The 17,720-nt window shown below is 48.8% G+C and overlaps 6 protein-coding genes across 6 annotated transcripts; 3 read left to right on the forward strand and 3 right to left on the reverse strand.

The window, feature by feature from the left end:
- Positions 1 to 472: 472 nt before the first annotated feature.
- On the reverse strand, positions 473 to 2,383 carry N7446_010188 (putative MFS transporter; the record flags this gene model as incomplete). Its single annotated transcript, XM_058518932.1, has 4 exons — positions 473 to 791; positions 857 to 1,918; positions 1,980 to 2,142; positions 2,191 to 2,383. 4 exons carry the CDS (start codon positions 2,381 to 2,383, stop codon positions 473 to 475), a joined length of 1,737 nt encoding a protein of 578 aa, XP_058369720.1.
- Positions 2,384 to 5,115: 2,732 nt separating this feature from the next.
- Positions 5,116 to 6,716, forward strand: N7446_010189 (dienelactone hydrolase; the record flags this gene model as incomplete). The annotated part of the gene is made up of 3 exons (XM_058518933.1): positions 5,116 to 5,365; positions 5,421 to 5,858; positions 5,908 to 6,716. 3 exons carry the CDS (start codon positions 5,116 to 5,118, stop codon positions 6,714 to 6,716), a joined length of 1,497 nt encoding a protein of 498 aa, XP_058369721.1.
- A 467-nt stretch (positions 6,717 to 7,183) lies between these two features.
- N7446_010190 (uncharacterized protein) lies at positions 7,184 to 8,458 on the forward strand (the record flags this gene model as incomplete). Its single annotated transcript, XM_058518934.1, has 1 exon — positions 7,184 to 8,458. The coding sequence occupies one exon, from the start codon at positions 7,184 to 7,186 to the stop codon at positions 8,456 to 8,458; it is 1,275 nt and encodes a 424-aa protein (XP_058369722.1).
- A 193-nt stretch (positions 8,459 to 8,651) lies between these two features.
- N7446_010191 (purple acid phosphatase family protein) lies at positions 8,652 to 10,210 on the reverse strand (the record flags this gene model as incomplete). The annotated part of the gene is made up of 2 exons (XM_058518935.1): positions 8,652 to 10,009; positions 10,075 to 10,210. The coding sequence occupies 2 exons, from the start codon at positions 10,208 to 10,210 to the stop codon at positions 8,652 to 8,654; spliced, it is 1,494 nt and encodes a 497-aa protein (XP_058369723.1).
- Positions 10,211 to 11,370: 1,160 nt separating this feature from the next.
- Positions 11,371 to 12,697, forward strand: N7446_010192 (uncharacterized protein; the record flags this gene model as incomplete). Its single annotated transcript, XM_058518936.1, has 2 exons — positions 11,371 to 11,665; positions 11,718 to 12,697. 2 exons carry the CDS (start codon positions 11,371 to 11,373, stop codon positions 12,695 to 12,697), a joined length of 1,275 nt encoding a protein of 424 aa, XP_058369724.1.
- A 2,794-nt stretch (positions 12,698 to 15,491) lies between these two features.
- On the reverse strand, positions 15,492 to 17,438 carry N7446_010193 (carboxylesterase/lipase family protein; the record flags this gene model as incomplete). The annotated part of the gene is made up of 6 exons (XM_058518937.1): positions 15,492 to 15,589; positions 15,642 to 16,250; positions 16,313 to 16,517; positions 16,568 to 16,759; positions 16,823 to 17,114; positions 17,176 to 17,438. 6 exons carry the CDS (start codon positions 17,436 to 17,438, stop codon positions 15,492 to 15,494), a joined length of 1,659 nt encoding a protein of 552 aa, XP_058369725.1.
- Positions 17,439 to 17,720: the final 282 nt, after the last annotated feature.

Below are 17,720 nucleotides of genomic sequence, written 5' to 3' on the forward strand. Positions count from 1 at the left end.
CGAAAGTATAATCCGTTATCTCTTACAGATTCTTCATTGGCAGCCTTAGAGCGTACAAAGCGTGGCACTACCTACCCTGGTCTTGGCCGTCGGATATATTCTCAGCATGCAGGTCATGGGCTCATCATGCATGTATCCCTTTATCCACGATAATCCCTGCATCCCATCCATTCCACGCTACGATCCGTTTAAGCGCTGTTGTCGAGGTTGGAAGCTTTCTTTGTTAGAGCACCAATAGTTCCACCCCTATACACGAAATCCGGGGTAAACTTAAAAAAATCACCAGTTCCGATGGATTATCTCAGGCATGTGACTATTCCGCTCTCTTTTCGTCTTGGTAGTACGTACAATTAAATATTAAAGCCACAGTAGATTAAAAGAACAACATTGGCATGCCGGCACTTAAGCTAAATGCCGAATGAACCTCGGTCTCCCATCTTAGAATCCTAGATCCAACCCGATCTATCATCTATCACCGATGCTCCTCATCACTCTCGTATTCATCCTCCTCTTCCAAGGACAAGAGAAGTCTCTCCCGTTCCTCGTCATCCGCCTGGTCCTTCTCTCTTAGCTGCCTCGCAGCCACGAGAACAAATATTACGAGTGCCATGCCCACGATAAACCCCGCAACTGCCAAGGAAGCATTGATTGGAATTGGATTTCCGTCAAAGTTGCGATGCGTCAACGCATCTAGGCCGTACTGGGAGAAATTCGATAGTCCTGATAGACAGATGATGGCACCGTAGACACGACCGAATGTGGCGAAGCCGAAGACTTTGGTTGTATAATCGCTAGATCATTGTTAGTTATAACTCGGATGGTATAAGGAGGAGGAGGGAGGACGGGGAACACGCACGACATAGCAGAGTAATAAAGTGGTCGTAGTAACACAAACAATATAACTGTCATGTACCCAGCCCAAACAGCCGGAATGGAATTCAACACTCCAATGACAGTAGTGAAAAGAACAATGAGGCTCAGCATTGCTGGCACGCTAAGACGGTCGAGCAAAAAGCCAATAGCAGGCGTGAAAAGAACACCACCAACCGGCAATGCAATATCAAAGAAGCTTCCAATTCTATCCGCTTCAACAATCGACCCGAGCATATATTCATATTGCGAGCGGATAGTCGCAATGAAGTAATTCATGCGGATCATCTGTAGAACCGTCATCAATGTAATGAGAATGAACCACGGCGTGGCCATCTGCTTGTGCGCCGGCAGACCGTGCAGAACACCCCAGACCGAAGAAACCTGTTGACGATTTTCTTCCCGGTCGGCGCGCAGTTGACGCTCGTCTTTATCACCCAGGATGGCGTTAATCTGGCGGATCTTCTTCTTGCGCTGTTCTGCGCGCTTTCGTCGGAGCTTGGTAAGCTCGGCTGTACTCTCGATCTCGTCGTCTGAGTCGTGGATGTCACGTGTGGCATCTTCCGCCTTTTCGATTCTGTTTTCTAATTGCAATGTTGAGACGTAATCCTTCGCGGGCATTACTGTCACCACCGCGATAAGAATGCAGAGCGGCACGATGAGATAGCCTAGGAAGAATTTGTCTGGAGTGAATCTTCTCGCCGAAGCCTCGTAGCTGAGTCGGTAAAAGAGGAAGACGGCAGCCGACGCGTCAAATGCACCCGTCACCAATGCGACAATCGTCCCCGCGTATTTAGGGAATGCATTTGCGATTTGGAAGGATGGCACGAAGATGAATGTTCCAGCCAGTGCGAGGAAGAAATTTCCCGGGATGTACCCATCAAAGCTGGGGATGTGGAACGCGAAGCCCATGATGGCGCCGCCGACGGCGAGCAATATGGATCCAACTACCCAGCATAGCCGGGAGCCACAGCGATCCAGGATTGTTCCAACTGGCAAGGCTGATACATTGGCGGTGATGGAAGCAATAGTGAAAAAGAGGTTTAGTCTGGTATTGGTTAGCGACAACAACAATAACCTTGTCACGGCGGGTATGAGGATGACGTTACCTAAGATCTTGCTGAGAACACAGTTCAAGACCTTCGTCTATTTCGGCTGGTGTACAGCGCTCGTGATAAACGCCCTCCTCGACGAGGACTGGTTTCAGAGCCGCGAACCCAAACACGATACCCGACGCGAGCCAGCACGCGAGCACTGTCACCACAACCTGCGCTGGGGTTTGTTAGCAGGTATATTCGCTGTGTATTAATTGACTCGTACCTATTCTCTTCGCGGGTGAATGCTTGTACGCTGGTGTTCCAGGGCGCAGCTCTGCGACCGGGATGGCCTCTGTTGGTGGCTGCAGAACATCGTAGCTGATTTTTCGGCGGATGGGGGCAAAGTCTTCTGCTACGTCTGGTTCTAATTCGCGATCGACACCATCGATGACGGAGACGTGTTGCACCAGCGACATTGTTCGTGTTGAACGATGAGCTCGAGTGGGTTGTGGAGGGGAAGCGGTCTTATCGTGGAGACCTTTTCTCTCTTTCGCTCTAGTGTATTTCTTGTGGCAGGGTTTTATGCAGTGTTATCTCGGGAATTGGATTTATGCCCGATATAAATCCAATTCCCGATACATGTGCATGTGAAGGTAGATATATTTGATTGTGTCTGGATTCGTGATTTCGCAATTTCTGGGATGTTCTGCAGATCGGAGCTATATAACACGTGACCTTGCTAATTTTTCCTTGGAACCAACCGAAGCTCCCGCTAGGGTGTGGACTAGCATAGCTTTGTTGCCACGTCTAGGACCGTTTTTATTAAATTTCAGAGACCCGAGAATTCTCTGAATATCCCACTTTACCTTTATGTTTTACAAGGTTACACAAGTAATTGCCCCTTTTAGGGAATTAACCTCTGTGGTTTTATATTTGACTACGAAAAAAAGCATGGTACAATAGGCTGCTGTATATCAATATACAGGTGTCTATTGTTATCCAGTGCAGGTAGTATAGGAACAGATAAAGTTATGAGAGCCTAAAAAGGACTATACTACATGAAACTATTTACCAATGATAGTCTGGCTGAAACAATGTAATAGCCTGTTACAATATGTCAACTATGTACCTAACGCACGTGACATTGTAACCATGGATACGATGACGTCAGTGCGCTGATGACGTAGTGCTGTTAAATGTGAACCTCTATTGACTTCTATACTATTCGCAATTCAGGTTGCACCTCATTCTAGTCTAACAACCGGGTGGTCTCTGTCGGAGAATGCTCTAGCCGAGACTTAATCGTGTCAAAAACTTGTGCCGGCTTGAACGTTGATCGAATACGTCTTCCAGGACAGTAGAAACCTAAAGGAAACGCGCACAAAGAAGGACCAAGCCTGTGGGAATCATGAATGCCCATTGAACGCCCAACTTCTCAAAGGCTCTTCACACAAGCAACAGTGCCAGAGCACCGCAAACGGCCCGAGCACAGATACACACCGTCAGAGCCGTGGCAGTAAAAGCAGTATAGGAGCATTATAGGAGTCAACTAGATGGTTTGTTGATCCGATGGTGATCAGCGCAACTCCAAATCTAAAGAGAACTCCAGCCGCGATGCTCCACGCCCAATGAATATCTGGTCTGCTGGCCCATGCAAACCAGAATAGTCCGACGGCGAGGGAGACGCTACCAATGCCACCACCCAGCCACCACCCAGAAGATGGGACTCGGGGCAGCAGGCTTCGGACCTAGACGCCCTAATAGTCGAACATATTGTCGATGGTCCCAGAGTTAAAATACCACGGAGCATAGAGTGCCATCACCAAATTGAGGAAAGCCAGACCACTCATGTCCGGGGGACCGTACGAGTATGTCGAATGTCACTGTACCTGTCTCGGTGAACATCTTAATTGGATGGCGAGGAACAAGGGGTCCAGCACTGGTGAAGTTAAGGACCACGAAAGCCACAAAATCCGTTATAAAGTCCGCCTATCTCAACCTCTGCTCCAGAAATGCATACAGATAATCAACCCTGCACAAGGAAAGAATGCTCCGAATCGCACCCACCACTGGTCGGAGAGTTCTGAGAATTGTGTTTGTTCTGCTCTTTGACCAGCATGCAAGTCTCCGCCTCCACCGAACCAAGAGCGTATTCTTGAATCCCAACCTAGAACATCCCAAGTCTAGACTCGACGATGCAGAGCTTCCAGATTTTCATACTTACTCCCAGCATCATTAGGTCCAAGTTTCTCTCTATTATCCCCTTTGCAACGGAAAGTCTCGCTGGTCCCTTCACCTATCCTTTGATTAATGGCTCCCCATTTCCCGACCATGCATCTCTCGAAGTGACATTCACACGAGCGGGTGGTAACTTTCCCAATGCGCCATTGGCACCAAAATTCGATAGGGTTTCCGTGACAAAGTGGAAGCTACAATCTGTCAATGAATATAGGGAATGGCCGTCTTAGCCCAGTTAATTGCCGATATCACGGATAGAGTATCAGGATATATGAATTAGCCCTCGAAACGAGGAGTATACTCTCAACTCTCTCCGAGTAATTCAAGCGGTAATTCCTCAAGATTCTAGGCACAAATGGGATAGTGCCCAGGTTCGGGACCTAGGTTGAGCTGGTCCTATGTAGTTTCACGTAAATTGCCGAGTGGAAACGGGTTACTCTGCACACTGCACTTTATCTTCATATCTTCTAAAATTGGCAGTAACTGAATCCGTCCGTTCTGATATGAGTCTTTTCAGTAGGGAAATTAGCCTCTGTGGATCCGTGGTACGGTTACAAAAAAAACATGGCACGACAGGTACATAGTACATCTGCATATAGATGTCTATCGCAACACAGTGAAGCTAGGAATAGATGGGGCTATGAATGCCTAAAAAGAGTAGTTATGTATAAAATCAGTCATAACTCATGATATTCTTCCTCAAGTGTGCTCTTAAATTGTGAGATAGCCTAATATATCCCTGTACCTGGCTCACGTGACATTAATATAACCATGGGCCGATGACGTTGCGACGCCAATGACGTAGAGCCGTTAAGTGTCAACTGCCATGGTTGAGAGACCTGCCTCTTCACTTCCTTTAATCCGCCCTGTCATTCTGTAAATCGTCTTCGCGGACTCACTTTTACCATATTTACAGCGCTTGCGTAACATACAACAACCTTAGAAGGCGACACCGACACTATATACAAGCATGGCCACCGTTTCAATCAGCGCCCCGGGACTGGGAAGCGGAGGATTCCTTTATAACAACGGAAATAACAATGCGCGACTATGCATCACAGCCGAAACCGAAAACTTCGACATGGAGATCATCAAGAACTGGCAAGACGAAGGATTCGACGTGCTCTATATCCCATATAATGGCGGAGGAAAGGAATACGGTGCCAAACTGCAGTCTGTGAAGGATGGACTCGGTGTGGGCGAGAACTACGGTGTAGTCGGTATGCGACAATTACAAAACATGGAAATTTAGAATCAAATTAACCCGATTTATAGCATACGGCGATGCCGCGAACTACTGTCTCGACTACTACCTCAAGCCTACCAACTCGAGTCGGCTCTGTGCCCTCGTCGCATACTATCCCAGTGTCATCCCCGACACACGTTCCCGATTCAGTACGCAGCTCCAGGTTCTCGTGCATTTGGCTGGCGAAACTGTAGATGTGATTGTTCAACCCGTCGCACTTGGTCTGCAGGGGAAGAAGCGCCGTCAAACACGGCCTCTTAACCCTGGTATCGGAACTGGAGAGCGACTGGATCTGGGATACCCCAGTTTCACGTACGACAATGCACAGCCGGGCTTTGCGGAGACTGATCTCGAGGAATATGACCATCTATCGGCGGATCTGGCTTTCACGCGGACGTTGAAAACGCTGCGAAAGGGCTACTCGCGGGATCCTGATTTTGAAAGGCGCTGGGAGGAGCATGTGGAGGGTAAGAAGGGATCCTCACCTGTCGGATAGATATGCTAACAAATATCCAGCCAAGTTCTTCTCGTCCAACGTCAAAAATACAATGGACGGCTATGTGCAGCACAAAACCCCCGCTGTAACCTACGCGCCAACAATTACAGGTGGAATCGGCAAGAAAGCCCTCCGCCATTTCTACGATCATTACTTCATCGGCAAACTACCCCCATCAATGCGCCTCCGCCTACTCTCCCGAACGACTGGCCCAGACCGCATCGTGGACGAACTGTACGTGAGCTTCGAACACACACAGGACGTCCCATGGATGCTCCCCGGCGTCCCGGCAACAAACAAGCGCGTGGAGATCATCCTCGTGAGTATCGTCAGCATCCGCGCTGGCCGTCTCTATTCCGAGCATGTCTACTGGGACCAAGCGAGTGTCCTCGTTCAAGTTGGTCTTCTGGACCCTAAGCTTCTACCAAGCTCTGCTCAAGGTGTCGACCGGCTTCCCGTTGTCGGCCGTGAAGCTGCTCGTCGCATTCTCCATGAAGACAATGAAGTTGAGCAGGAGGACTATCATAACAAGATGATTCGCCGTGCTCATGCTCGGGCGCGTCGTCATCACAGTTCCCGTGCTTCGCAGATTGCTGAGGAGTCTGGAGCTGAGATGAAGAGCGAGGCTGAGCAAACTTTGCCTGATCGAACTGGTAACAAGGGCAAGTCGGTGCAGCAACCTGCTACTAAGATGCCCGAGGAGGATGATGGTGCTGAAACTGAGACTGAGTCGAGTGCAAAGGCGAAGTCCGAGGCCGGGGATCGGGATCGGGCTGCTACTGTTGAAGATGGCGGGGAGGATGAGGAAAATGGTGCGAAGCAGACATGAAGGTTTACGACGTTTTGTCGTGATCCTTATTATGAAATTGTCGCGAAGGTACCTCTGTCTGAGGAGTCTGTGATTCATATGGATAATTTCAGTTGGAAGCTCTTGTTTTTAGGCGATTGCGTCCTAATCATGAGTGATGTTGTACCTGTTGGACTCTTCTTCTTAGCGTTGTTGATTTCCACCAGTATGGACATGGTGATGAATGTGACATATATGTTTGAGCAGATGTTGCAGCAATTGAGTTGATGTTATGCGTGATAGTAGACTACCACTTTGGGAAGCAAGTGCCGCCGCTTTAAACCCCACGCTATCTCACGACGTCATGCAACGCCAGCCGTTCTTACCCATAGAAGATAGCACGACATTGCGATATCCCTCGAACATTCTCCCCTATGCATCCGAACATCTCTCCTCATATATCCAAGAACGTGTAACATCCACGGTGCCATCACGGCCTCGGCCACCAAATGGTCCGACATTCCCACTTCCAAACAGGCCGAGAGCCACTACAAGACCAAAGTGGCCTAGAATTAAGAAGATCCCGCATCTCAGGTCCATTGCATTTCTTGAACCCCACCTGGGCACATTACACTCTAACCCAGCAACTTCATGCCAAACACGCAGCACCTGGAGAAGTCCAACCTCAACCACCCATCGAGCATCTCTGGCGATCGCGCGATAACAGAAAAGGCCGGCATGCGTTGCGCGTCGATACCAAGGCAACTCCCCAGGAAACCGGGTACACGGTTCCCCCACTAACACGTAGCACTCACGCCATAGCAAAAGGCATTCTTCGCATGCTGACATGCGTACCCTACTGGGACGTGTCGTATCTGGTAGCGATCGCATTCACGATTGGCTCCATGATCTGGATTATCAACGCCTTCTTCGTCTGGCTACCACTCGAAGTCCCACAGGCTGCTTTCCCGGGTGAAACGCTAACAGGGGGTGGCGTGTCAGGATTTATCGGTGCAACTGTTTTCGAGATTGGAAGTGTGTTGCTATTGTTGGAAGCTATCAATGCAAATCAGACAGGATGTTTTGGTTGGGCGCTTGAGTCTGTTTTGTCGAAGACGAAATCTCAGGAGGATGGGACTCATTTACACACGCCTGCATCTACCAAGGTCACGCCGAGTATGCGGGAATGTAGGCATCACCATGCGAATCGGAAGTCGCTGCTTTCCGTGAATCGTTCCCATCCTTCTGCCAGTGATCATGAGTCTTTGTCGAATCGTCCTGGTTATTTTACTTCATCGCCTGATGGGAGATCATTTCGATGGATGCCGTCCGTTTCAGAATTGCGCTCGCATTACTTCCGTGAACTGGGATTTCTGGCATCTTTGGTTCAATTCCTTGCTGCAACTATCTTCTGGATTGCTGGGTTTACTGGTCTTCCTGGTATCTATGATCACATGAGTCAAGGCCTTGCTGATGGTGTATACTGGGTCCCTCAGATTGTGGGTGGTTTAGGGTTCGTTCTGAGTGGATTATTGTTCACTCTTGAGACTCAATCCAAGTGGTACAGACCCGCATGGCATGTTTTGGGGTGGCATATCGGTGTTTGGAATTTCATTGGTGGCATTGGCTTTACTCTGTGCGGTGCACTTGGGCCAGGGAGTATGCACTCTAAGGTCGAATACCAGGCAACGCTTGCTACTTTCTGGGGCTCGTGGGCCTTTATGATTGGGTCTACGATCCAATGGTATGAGAGTTTGCAAAAGCATCCTGTTGAGAAAAAGTGAATATGAGCTTGTCTCAACCTTTGCATTCATTACAAGTCATCTGAGGTTGTTCGGAGAAAACAGTTAATCGACTTTTGTGTATTCAGTGCCTTATATACTCATCATCAATGAGCGCATGTTGCTCTCGACCGACTTCTTTCATCAGATCAATATGAACAAATTGAACTATCTCATCCGTCTCAAACAATCACCCTTATTGCCTTACAAACCGCGTGGCATGCTTCTTATACAGTGTACTAGTATCCAAAACCTCCCCAGTGGAAGACTTGATAAACTCAACCTCCAAATGCTGCTCATCGACAAACTTAATAGCCCCATAGCTATAATCATCAGCATAAGCAAAAGCCGTATAACTAGGCTTGTTCCCAACAGAACTCAAACCCTCAATATTACCGGCACCCCCAGCCACAATGTACATCGGCGCCTTGGGATCATCCATCCCATTGGCATCAGCCGTCCCATTAACAACAGGCAAAAACCGTTGCGAGTTGTGCACATGCCCGAAAACACCGAGGTCAACACCGTACTTGTAGAACAATCCCTCGAACGCTTCTTGGCATGAATCACACCCGCTGGATGACCCGGTTGAGTACCAGGGTCTATGACCAGCGACGATGACCCATGGTGTGACAGATCGGTCAACACTCGCCAGATCAGCGGTCAAGAACTCGATTTGTTGGTGCTCTTTGCCGAACGGCCCGCCATTTAGCTTTGCAGAGCCATCTTGGCCATCGGGGGCATTGGGGAAGTCTGTTTCGGTGTTGATCATAATGACGTGCGCCATGCCATATTCGAACGAATACCAGAACGGCGGATTGGACAGGGACCGGGCGGTCTTCGCCTGTGCCTGGGCAGTGGTATCTGAAGAAGACGAAATGAAAGACTGCGGCATGGTACTATCGAAACGGTGCATGAAATCGGTAAAGTTCTTCTGACCTTCTGGGCAGAGGCCGTTGATGTAGGGGATTTCGCTGCAGTCTGCTTCGTGGTTTCCAGGACTGGCCATGTACAGTTTGCGGCCTGCGATTGGGGCGAGTTGATCGTAGAATTGTTCGAGGATTGATTCGTAGGCTTCTTTTCCGTCGAAGAGGTTCGCGAATTTCAGATACCAGTCGTCGGCATAGGCGAAGTCGCCTGGGTGGATTACTAGTTCGTACTTATCGACTGTGTTGGCGAGGCTGCCGATTGTTGTGTGGTTTAGTTCTGGTTCGATGACTGGGATTGTGTCTTTTTTCTTGCTGGATGTTGTGAAGCCATCTTTGCCGTAGACACCTAGGTCGATTACTACATCCATGCTGAAGGGTGTTTTGTCGCCTGGGGAGCGCGGGCTCAGGAAGTGGCCTACTGTTGAGTTTGTGGACTCGATTTTATAGTAGTAGGTTGTTGCTGGGGTCAGGCCAGTTATGATTGCGACGTTGGACCATGTTCGCGATGTCGCATAGGTTGTTGATGAGGATGAGCAGGCTTTTGTGTTGAGGTTGTCTGCTGACAGACCATATTGTACGCAGGTCTGGTTCAACTGCTTGTACGTGTTCCAGCCCACGGATACAGCTATCAATATGTTAGACATGTGTCGTAAAGCCCAGTCACTAGATTAAAAATTGACAGGGTCGTACCGTTAGGTCCGTACACGGCCAGGCGCTGCTGATGAGGAGTAGTCAAGTCCTTTGGAAGACCAGGATAAGTGACACTAGCAAAGGCACTGCCTGCCACAAGGGGCAGAGACTTGATGAGTGTCGCGACACCAACCATGACGACCGAAAATTAGAACGATCGACAAGACCTGAATGCCATTCTACGCATTAGACAGGACGATCACGTCTATATATATTTTACTTCTTCATTGCAAGTATTAAAAGCACTATGCACTGTAGTATACTACAACTGGGTCGAGAAGTACTAACAACCAATCACACCCGGAATGCCACCCACGGAGCTGAACATGCAGATCTTTTGCATAATTAAGTCACCTGGCCCCACCACATTCGTCAGGCACAAGGGCCGCTTAGCACAATGTAGATTTAATGTCCGAACATAATAAACTAGACCCGGAGATCGTCAAGCTTTCGGCCGGGTGAGACATCGGAAGTTATTTACTGGCCGTGGTTTAGTGCGCACGTGGAGGGACCGGTTGGTTTCCATGGGAATTATTAATTGCTCTTCAGTCTTGGAATGCTCGTTTCGTTCGCTTGAGATTGTTCACGCGAAATGAACGTCGGATTCTCCCGCACGGATCAGACCGTTGCTGGTTTTTCTATTTTGCGACACTAGTGCTGAACTATAGAGGGGCGTTTGAGTGCTAACCGAGGTTAATGTTTCTGCGCCTTTCGCGTCCATTATACTTTTGGTTCTAACATGCTGCTATACAAGAGCCATCACACAGTTTTGGCTCCTAATCTTCACTATCGCTTAAGCACCGGTAAGAGCGGCTTTGGCGTATACACATGACCGAAACCAGGGCAAACAATACCCGTAAACAGGCCCTTGAACGCTACAATAACTTCTACAAATCAGTTCCATCATATTTAGTCTCTTTTCAAATCGTATATAAAATTTGTAATGCTTGAATAGTCGCGATCCTAAACATGGTGGCCACGTTAAAAAGTAAGTTATCCGCTGCCTCTTGACCGAGGGATATCACTATATTTTCCACGACTGACGTTTCTTTGCAATAGCTAGAAGGTTGCCTTAAAACTTCTGCTACGATATTTGATATGAATTTCTACCAAAAGCTAGAAGGAAAATTATTGACTAAAAAGAATGGTCCAAAAGTCAGGGTAAGGAGATGATTGATTAATATACCCAGAACTAATCTGATAGTACTGTTCTCGCATAATAAAGGAGCGTAAGTGTGCAAAAGCCGCACAGGAATATTCTAATAACAATTCACACCCAGTCAACATCATACAAAAATGTTGTTCCACCACAATTCAAACATGCCAGAGATTCCCGAGAGAGCAGCTACCATTGAAGGGCTAATTCAGGGACCAGGCAATGTCAGACATATCATTTTTGCCTTACGCAGTGGCGTCGGCGGAAGCATCGGCGGACGCGCTGACATTGCCGGAGGCATCAGCAGAGGCGTCGGCGTTGGCAGAGGCATTGGCAGAAGCATTGGCGGAAGCATTGGCAGATGCTTGAGCTTCAGCCGAAGCCTGGGCAGACGCAGAGCCGCTAAGAGAGCCACTTGCGCCGCCAGAGATACCAGTGGGGCCGGGGAGAGCGAAGCTGACGCTGGTGCTCCAGCTAGTTTCCTGAGGAGAAGTACCGGTGCCGGAGCCGGCGCCTACGCCGCCAGAGACGCCTGTGCCAGACGAACCAGATCCGGAACTGCTAGCACCAGCGGAGCCGCTGCCAGAAACACCAGCCCCAGAAGAACCCGAGTCGGAAGAATCGGTGCCAGTGGGACTCGCGCCGGTGGAACCGGTCCCAGAAGCTTCACCCGTTGCATCACCGCCGATAGATGCAGATCCAGAGGCATCGCCGGAGGCACCAAGGCCAGCGGAGCCAGAAACACCAGCGTCCAGAGATCCCGTGCCGGAAGCACCACCCGAGGTAGTGCCAGATGCGTCAAGATCAGCGCTATCAGAGCCGCCCAGTCCAGCAGCGCCAGAAGCACCGGCACCAAGAGATCCAGTGCCAGAGGCCTCACCAGAAGCACTACCAGAGCCACCGAGGCCAGCAGCACCAGAGGAACCACCAGATCCACCGAGATCAGCGGAACCGGAGCCCCCAAGGCCAGCGCCACCAGATGAGCTAGTGCCAAAACCACCAGTTGCAGAAGCACCACCGGAGCCACTTCCAGAAGCGCCAAGGTCAGCTGAACCAGAACCGCCGAGACCAGTGAAGCCAGAGCCGCCAAGCCCAAGCCCAAGACCACCGGTTGCAGAAGCACCACCGGAGCCACTGCCAGAACCCCCTAGGCTAGCAGAGCCAGATCCCGACGCATTACCGGAGGCTTCAGCGGAAGAATCGGCAGAAGAATCGGCAGAAGAATCGGCAGAAGAATCAGAGGAGCCGCTAGCGGAAGCAGAGCCACCACCCAAGAAGCCGGGGAGGAAAGAGGCAAGTCCGCTGCCCGAGCCGCTGGCAGAGCCACTTCCACCGCCGTTACCACTAGAGGCAGAGTCGAGCCAGAGGCAGGGCTCGCGGGTTTCGAGGGTCTTGTTGAATGGTGCTGCGAGAGCAGTGCCCGCGAGGAACAGAATCGCGGTATTCTTCATGTTGCCGGAACAGTGAAGGAAGGATAAAGAAATATAGAGTGTTGGGTTCAACTTTGGAGGAAGAATGAAAAAGAAGAGTGAGTGAAATCCAAGCTGATCCAGTCAACTGAAGAGAAAGGAAGAAGTATGTTGTTGATTAGGACTGATGGGTGCTGGAACATGCCCTCTCTTATAGTTCTCTCGAGGCATGAAGCGGGCGGTTCATTGATTCTATTTTGGTACATGCGGTTGTGCTCGTGACTAAACCGATGCTTGAAATCGCAGAAGTAATTGACATGCATTGTTGGTGAAACTACAGCTCTGCCCGTGTCTTGTGGTTCCCGTTTCAGAGTACCACAAGTTGGGGTCAACGAGCTCATTTTCAAGGTTTCTGGAATGGATCGTTTCAGATGCCTTATAATTGAGCTCGCTCTATTGCGAGTCTCATCGAGAATATGGTGAGTGACGACCATCAATTCAGATATCAAGGTTGAATGTAACTAGTGTCAAAGTCACAGAAGTTAGGTGAGGTTCGACTTTGCATCTTATACAACTTCCAGCCACTCTATGAACTCTCTGAACTGTTCGTTCAAACCCACCAGATACCAAGTTCTGGAGACTGACACCCAGGGCTGTTTTGATTAGATGAACAAGAGAAAATTGATTGATTGAATGAACCCAAAAATGAGGCTTTTGTCATAATTATCTAGAAACTTCGTGTAGTGGACCCATATTGGGGTCGGGGTGCTTTAGTGCCCGTGGCCGAATATCCCGAACGCCGAACCGTTCGTGAATAAATTGAGTTCTGTGCGAGATGCTTATTTTTAGGTGGTGCTGTCAGGGGATAATTAAGGAGAAGGTGGACTCTGAGTAATTTGCTAGCCAATCGCCACTTCACGATCTACTTGAGTTTTACCTACAAGAGCTAAGAGCCCTTTTTGTATGAATTCTCAATTGAAGCTTTCTGGAGAAAGATATGCTAGTGAAGTGGACTACCAAGTTCTCTCAGCCTAGACATTGCCTGTGTTAGGGTTTCAAGTCTAGTGGCATTGGCAACTAAACTTTGTTTTTGGAGAAAATTGGACAATGGGACAAATACTTGAACCTAACAAGATATAGTACAAGGTTCTAATGGTGAGACGATTGTTGTTTCTCGGGTCGTCACAGAAAATGCACCGTTGAATCACACCCCGAGGATCATCACAATCATCGCCCCAGAATGCACACGATCAGCGTGGTTCGTTTCAGCCCCTACTGTAGTGTTTAATGTACTGAGACAGTTCATACCGCCCCACTGGGAGACCAGCGTAGTTCCTTCCATCACCGACAAACCTGGTATACTATGCCTGAAAACTTCAATAAAGTTCCCCGGATGTCTGCGTGTACAGCCAGGCAAGCCCTCTAATGCCAAGAATACTATCTACTTTAAACATAAACTAAGGATGCGGCGGCAATCACTAATCGGAAGTTCTCCTGAATGTATGTAGAGGAATAGGTACAATGAATTGCGCTAAGTCGTTGCGCTGGATAATTGAGCAAGAAATAAATACCAAGCTAACTGGCAACGAGACAGCCAAAAAAAAAAAATTAAAAAAAAAAATTTAAACGAAAAAAACATACAACAGTAAGGATTCGCTAGTGGTCACCCACCTAACTACTAATTTACCGGCGTGTGGCTTATGTGCGGAGAATAATCGAGTGGGTGCTTCCTATGTGAGTTTAGGGTGAGAGCCTCTTTACAGTCGCGCGACCAGGGGTGAGAAGGGTGAGTGCTCTATAGACAGGGTGAGAAGCTGGGTGAGAGCGGGTGATTCTCACCCTCCGTCACCCGACCGGTGCACTGACCTTCTCAGTTGAACTACAATAAACATGATTGGGTCTCCTAATGCATCTGAATCACTCGGTCCCTTGGCATCAACATACAATCACCTAATGAAAGGCGAGAAGGCCAAGGTTGGACCCCCCTTGTTTTTCTGAGAGAGGGTTGAACTGGCCCTTCGGATCCGGAGGATAGATTTAGTTTGGTCTTAACCAATATCCAGAGGGCGCAGTAAAGCAGTGAAGGAGAGTGCGAACGCCAGTGGTTCGTTCCAATGCAAATGATCCAAATCGAATTGCTCCTCAAGTGAGCATCTAGGCTTCGGATTAAAATATCAAAAAGTCCGATCGATTATCTCCACCAATGCCTAAGATAGGACGGGGTGTTGGGTTCGAACCAACACCCTCCCCCTGATGGGCCGGAATACCTTTTGGGTGCTGCAGGATTTTCTAGTCGGTGGCGCCAGCCTGACCCTTTGAAATATAGTTCTAGGAACCCTCTATCATGTAATATTTGAGAAGCCTAGCGTCTACCATGAGTTTAATCACGAACTGAAATTCCTTCCATCCTCAATCCGTCTTAGGTATGAACAACTCGTTCATACTGAAATGGGGATGGCTCGATGGCAGTCTGATATGGCAGACGGGTCGATATCAATAGAGAGAAGACAACCAACCACTCCCATGCCCACCGTAGGCATAGAGAGTAGTCTCAGGAAGCGACTGAAGTACTGATCTTGAAGCTATATCATGAATGAAGAATCTGGTGGAAAAACTGTAGTCATATTGATGATGGTAGGATGCTGCCCTCAAAGGAGAAGATTGCATGCATGGTTCCTAAGGCATTTGTGATACCTCAGGCCACTAATACGCTACTGTCATGGGTTCCACCACTACAATACCTAATTTTTTTCAAAACAGGATAGTAGCTCCTATCAAAACAGCACTCAGGAAGGTCGAACCTCCAAGTGCAGGCGAAATTGTGACTCCACCATTGAACGACAAAGAATTCGTCAGTGAAGCCGTAGTGGTCGACGAAGCTGTAGGCTTTCCACTGCTGCTGGGAGATGAAGTTGCTGTGGCCGTGGTGTTTCCTCCATCCAGTATGGCGCTGACCTGAGCCCATAACTTGCAGATGGAGAAGTCAATTTGGCCAGGCGTACTTGAATTACCAAAGATCATTCCTGGGGTATTCGACCCCGTTGATGTGATCTTGAATTGCGGCCATTGAATAGCCTCGGTGGATGGTTTGCCACTCTCCGCCATCGCAGTCCACAAGCTGATTATCTCATTGCTCAATTGCCGCTCACCTTGCGAGCTACTGCAGGTGTAGTTGTCTTCAGGGTAGCTGAAATTCAAGTTGCTGAATACAAATGGGATTTCGGCAGTATGAGCAGCACCAAGGAAGGACAGATCGTCTGCAATGGGAACAAGCGTATCCAGCCACACACAGGTGGAATTGTGAGTGAACTCATAGGCCCATGCCGGATTACCGTTGCGCGCAGTACTCAGCGCACTCTGATATGTCGGACATTTGAAATGTGCGTCTGTGAGGACCCGGGCAATAGCCTCAAAGACACCTGATCCAGCTGTCAATCCGAGTTTCTTGACAGCAGATTCAAACGCAGTTAGAGGGTAATATTTCTCGATCATTGGAGCTACAGGGCCCCAGTTTCCTCGGAGAAAAGCCTTGTAATCAGCCGCCGTGAGGTTCGCAATGAGCTTTGCGGACGAATACTTCCCGATGGTGCTCAAAGTGCCCTCCTGTTGGTCTTTAAAATTTGACGTGTTAGCCTTGAGTCTATTATCCGACAGAATGAAAGAGTATACATACTGAATCCGAAGACTGTCGGGACTTGTGCACCGCGATGCAGAGGATTCTCTTTGACGAGTGTGCCATCCACAATTGGCCAGAATTCAGGCGTCTGGCTATTAGAACTACCAATTCCATCAAGTCCCCCGATCCCTGAATTCATATATGAATCGGAATAAAATGCCTTCTGAAGGTCGGCCGGGGATTTGGACTGGAGACATGATTTCTAAAGCAAGGTTAGCCCAGTATATATGCAACGAACAATTATCCACTTACGTCCTTGGGACCGCATTGAAGCTTCTTCGCAAACGACACACCGAGCTTTTGAGCAATCGATTTGTTTGTCAATTGAGGTAGAGCGATCGATTCAATGATAGCGCTCTTGAAGAGAATTGGTGCCTCAACAAGAGTCGCAAGGGTGTACACATCTGTGGCACCAGCTGATTGTCCGAAAGCGAGGACTTTTTTCTGCATTGCCAAACCATCATTAGTCCAGAACTCCGGGAAGGAAGTTGAAGCGAAACCACGTACAGGGTCGCCGCCAAAGGCAGAGATGCTTTTCTGAATCCATTCGAATCCAAGAATAAGATCTTGTATTCCTTGATTACCGTGGTATCCGGCACTATCCAGTGCCAAGAAACCGAGGGGCCCGAGTCGGTAGTTCAGTGACACCACAATCGTGTCTTTCTCGGCCAAGTTACAGCCGTCATACAGAGGATATTCAATGCCGCCTTCTGTGTCGGATCCGCCAAAGACCCAAACCTTGACAGGAAGCTTGGAGTCTTTGGTCGCGCTTGATGGAGCCCAAATGTCCAAGTAGAGGCTAAAGGAATGCAAATGCATTAACAATAATAGTCATTTGTCAGGTCACAAGTGCGACTTACCAGTTTTCGGATCTGGCTCCGGATGGCACAGTTGCAGTTCCAAATTGAATACAGGATGGAGCCGGCACAGTTGCATTAAGTACCCCGTTGGAGTATTTCTTGCTGTAAGCCTTGGGAGGTTCGAATCGCAAGTCCCTGACGGGAGGTTCGGCAAACGGAATGCCCTTGTAGTAGACCGAACCTTGTCCACCACTGCACTTTCCACCCGAGATAGTGCCAGCGTCAATGGTGACCGAAGGCGAAGCTAGAGCGGTGGCTACCATCGCCGACAGAGAAGTTGGAAGAAACAACTTCATCTTCGCTAATATTTGAAGAGTCAAGTCATGATGAAGAAAGGAGCATCTGTCGAGCTCGTACTCTGCCCTTTTATAAGAAAGATTTCGGTGTTGCGAAGCCTCAGCTCCTCATATCGCATTGAGCCTTATACAAATTTAGACAATATACACTTTTTAGCCCCGACTGTTCTTCTTGTTTTATTGAGATCAGGGCCCTCTTTTCATTGGCTGTACATCGTAGTTACCAAAGAGGGACTAGCCTTCACAGCC

This window comes from Penicillium canescens (genome assembly GCF_028828765.1).
Source record: "Penicillium canescens strain IBT 15451 chromosome Unknown utg000006l_segment0_segment0, whole genome shotgun sequence".
NCBI lineage: Eukaryota > Fungi > Ascomycota > Eurotiomycetes > Eurotiales > Aspergillaceae > Penicillium > Penicillium canescens.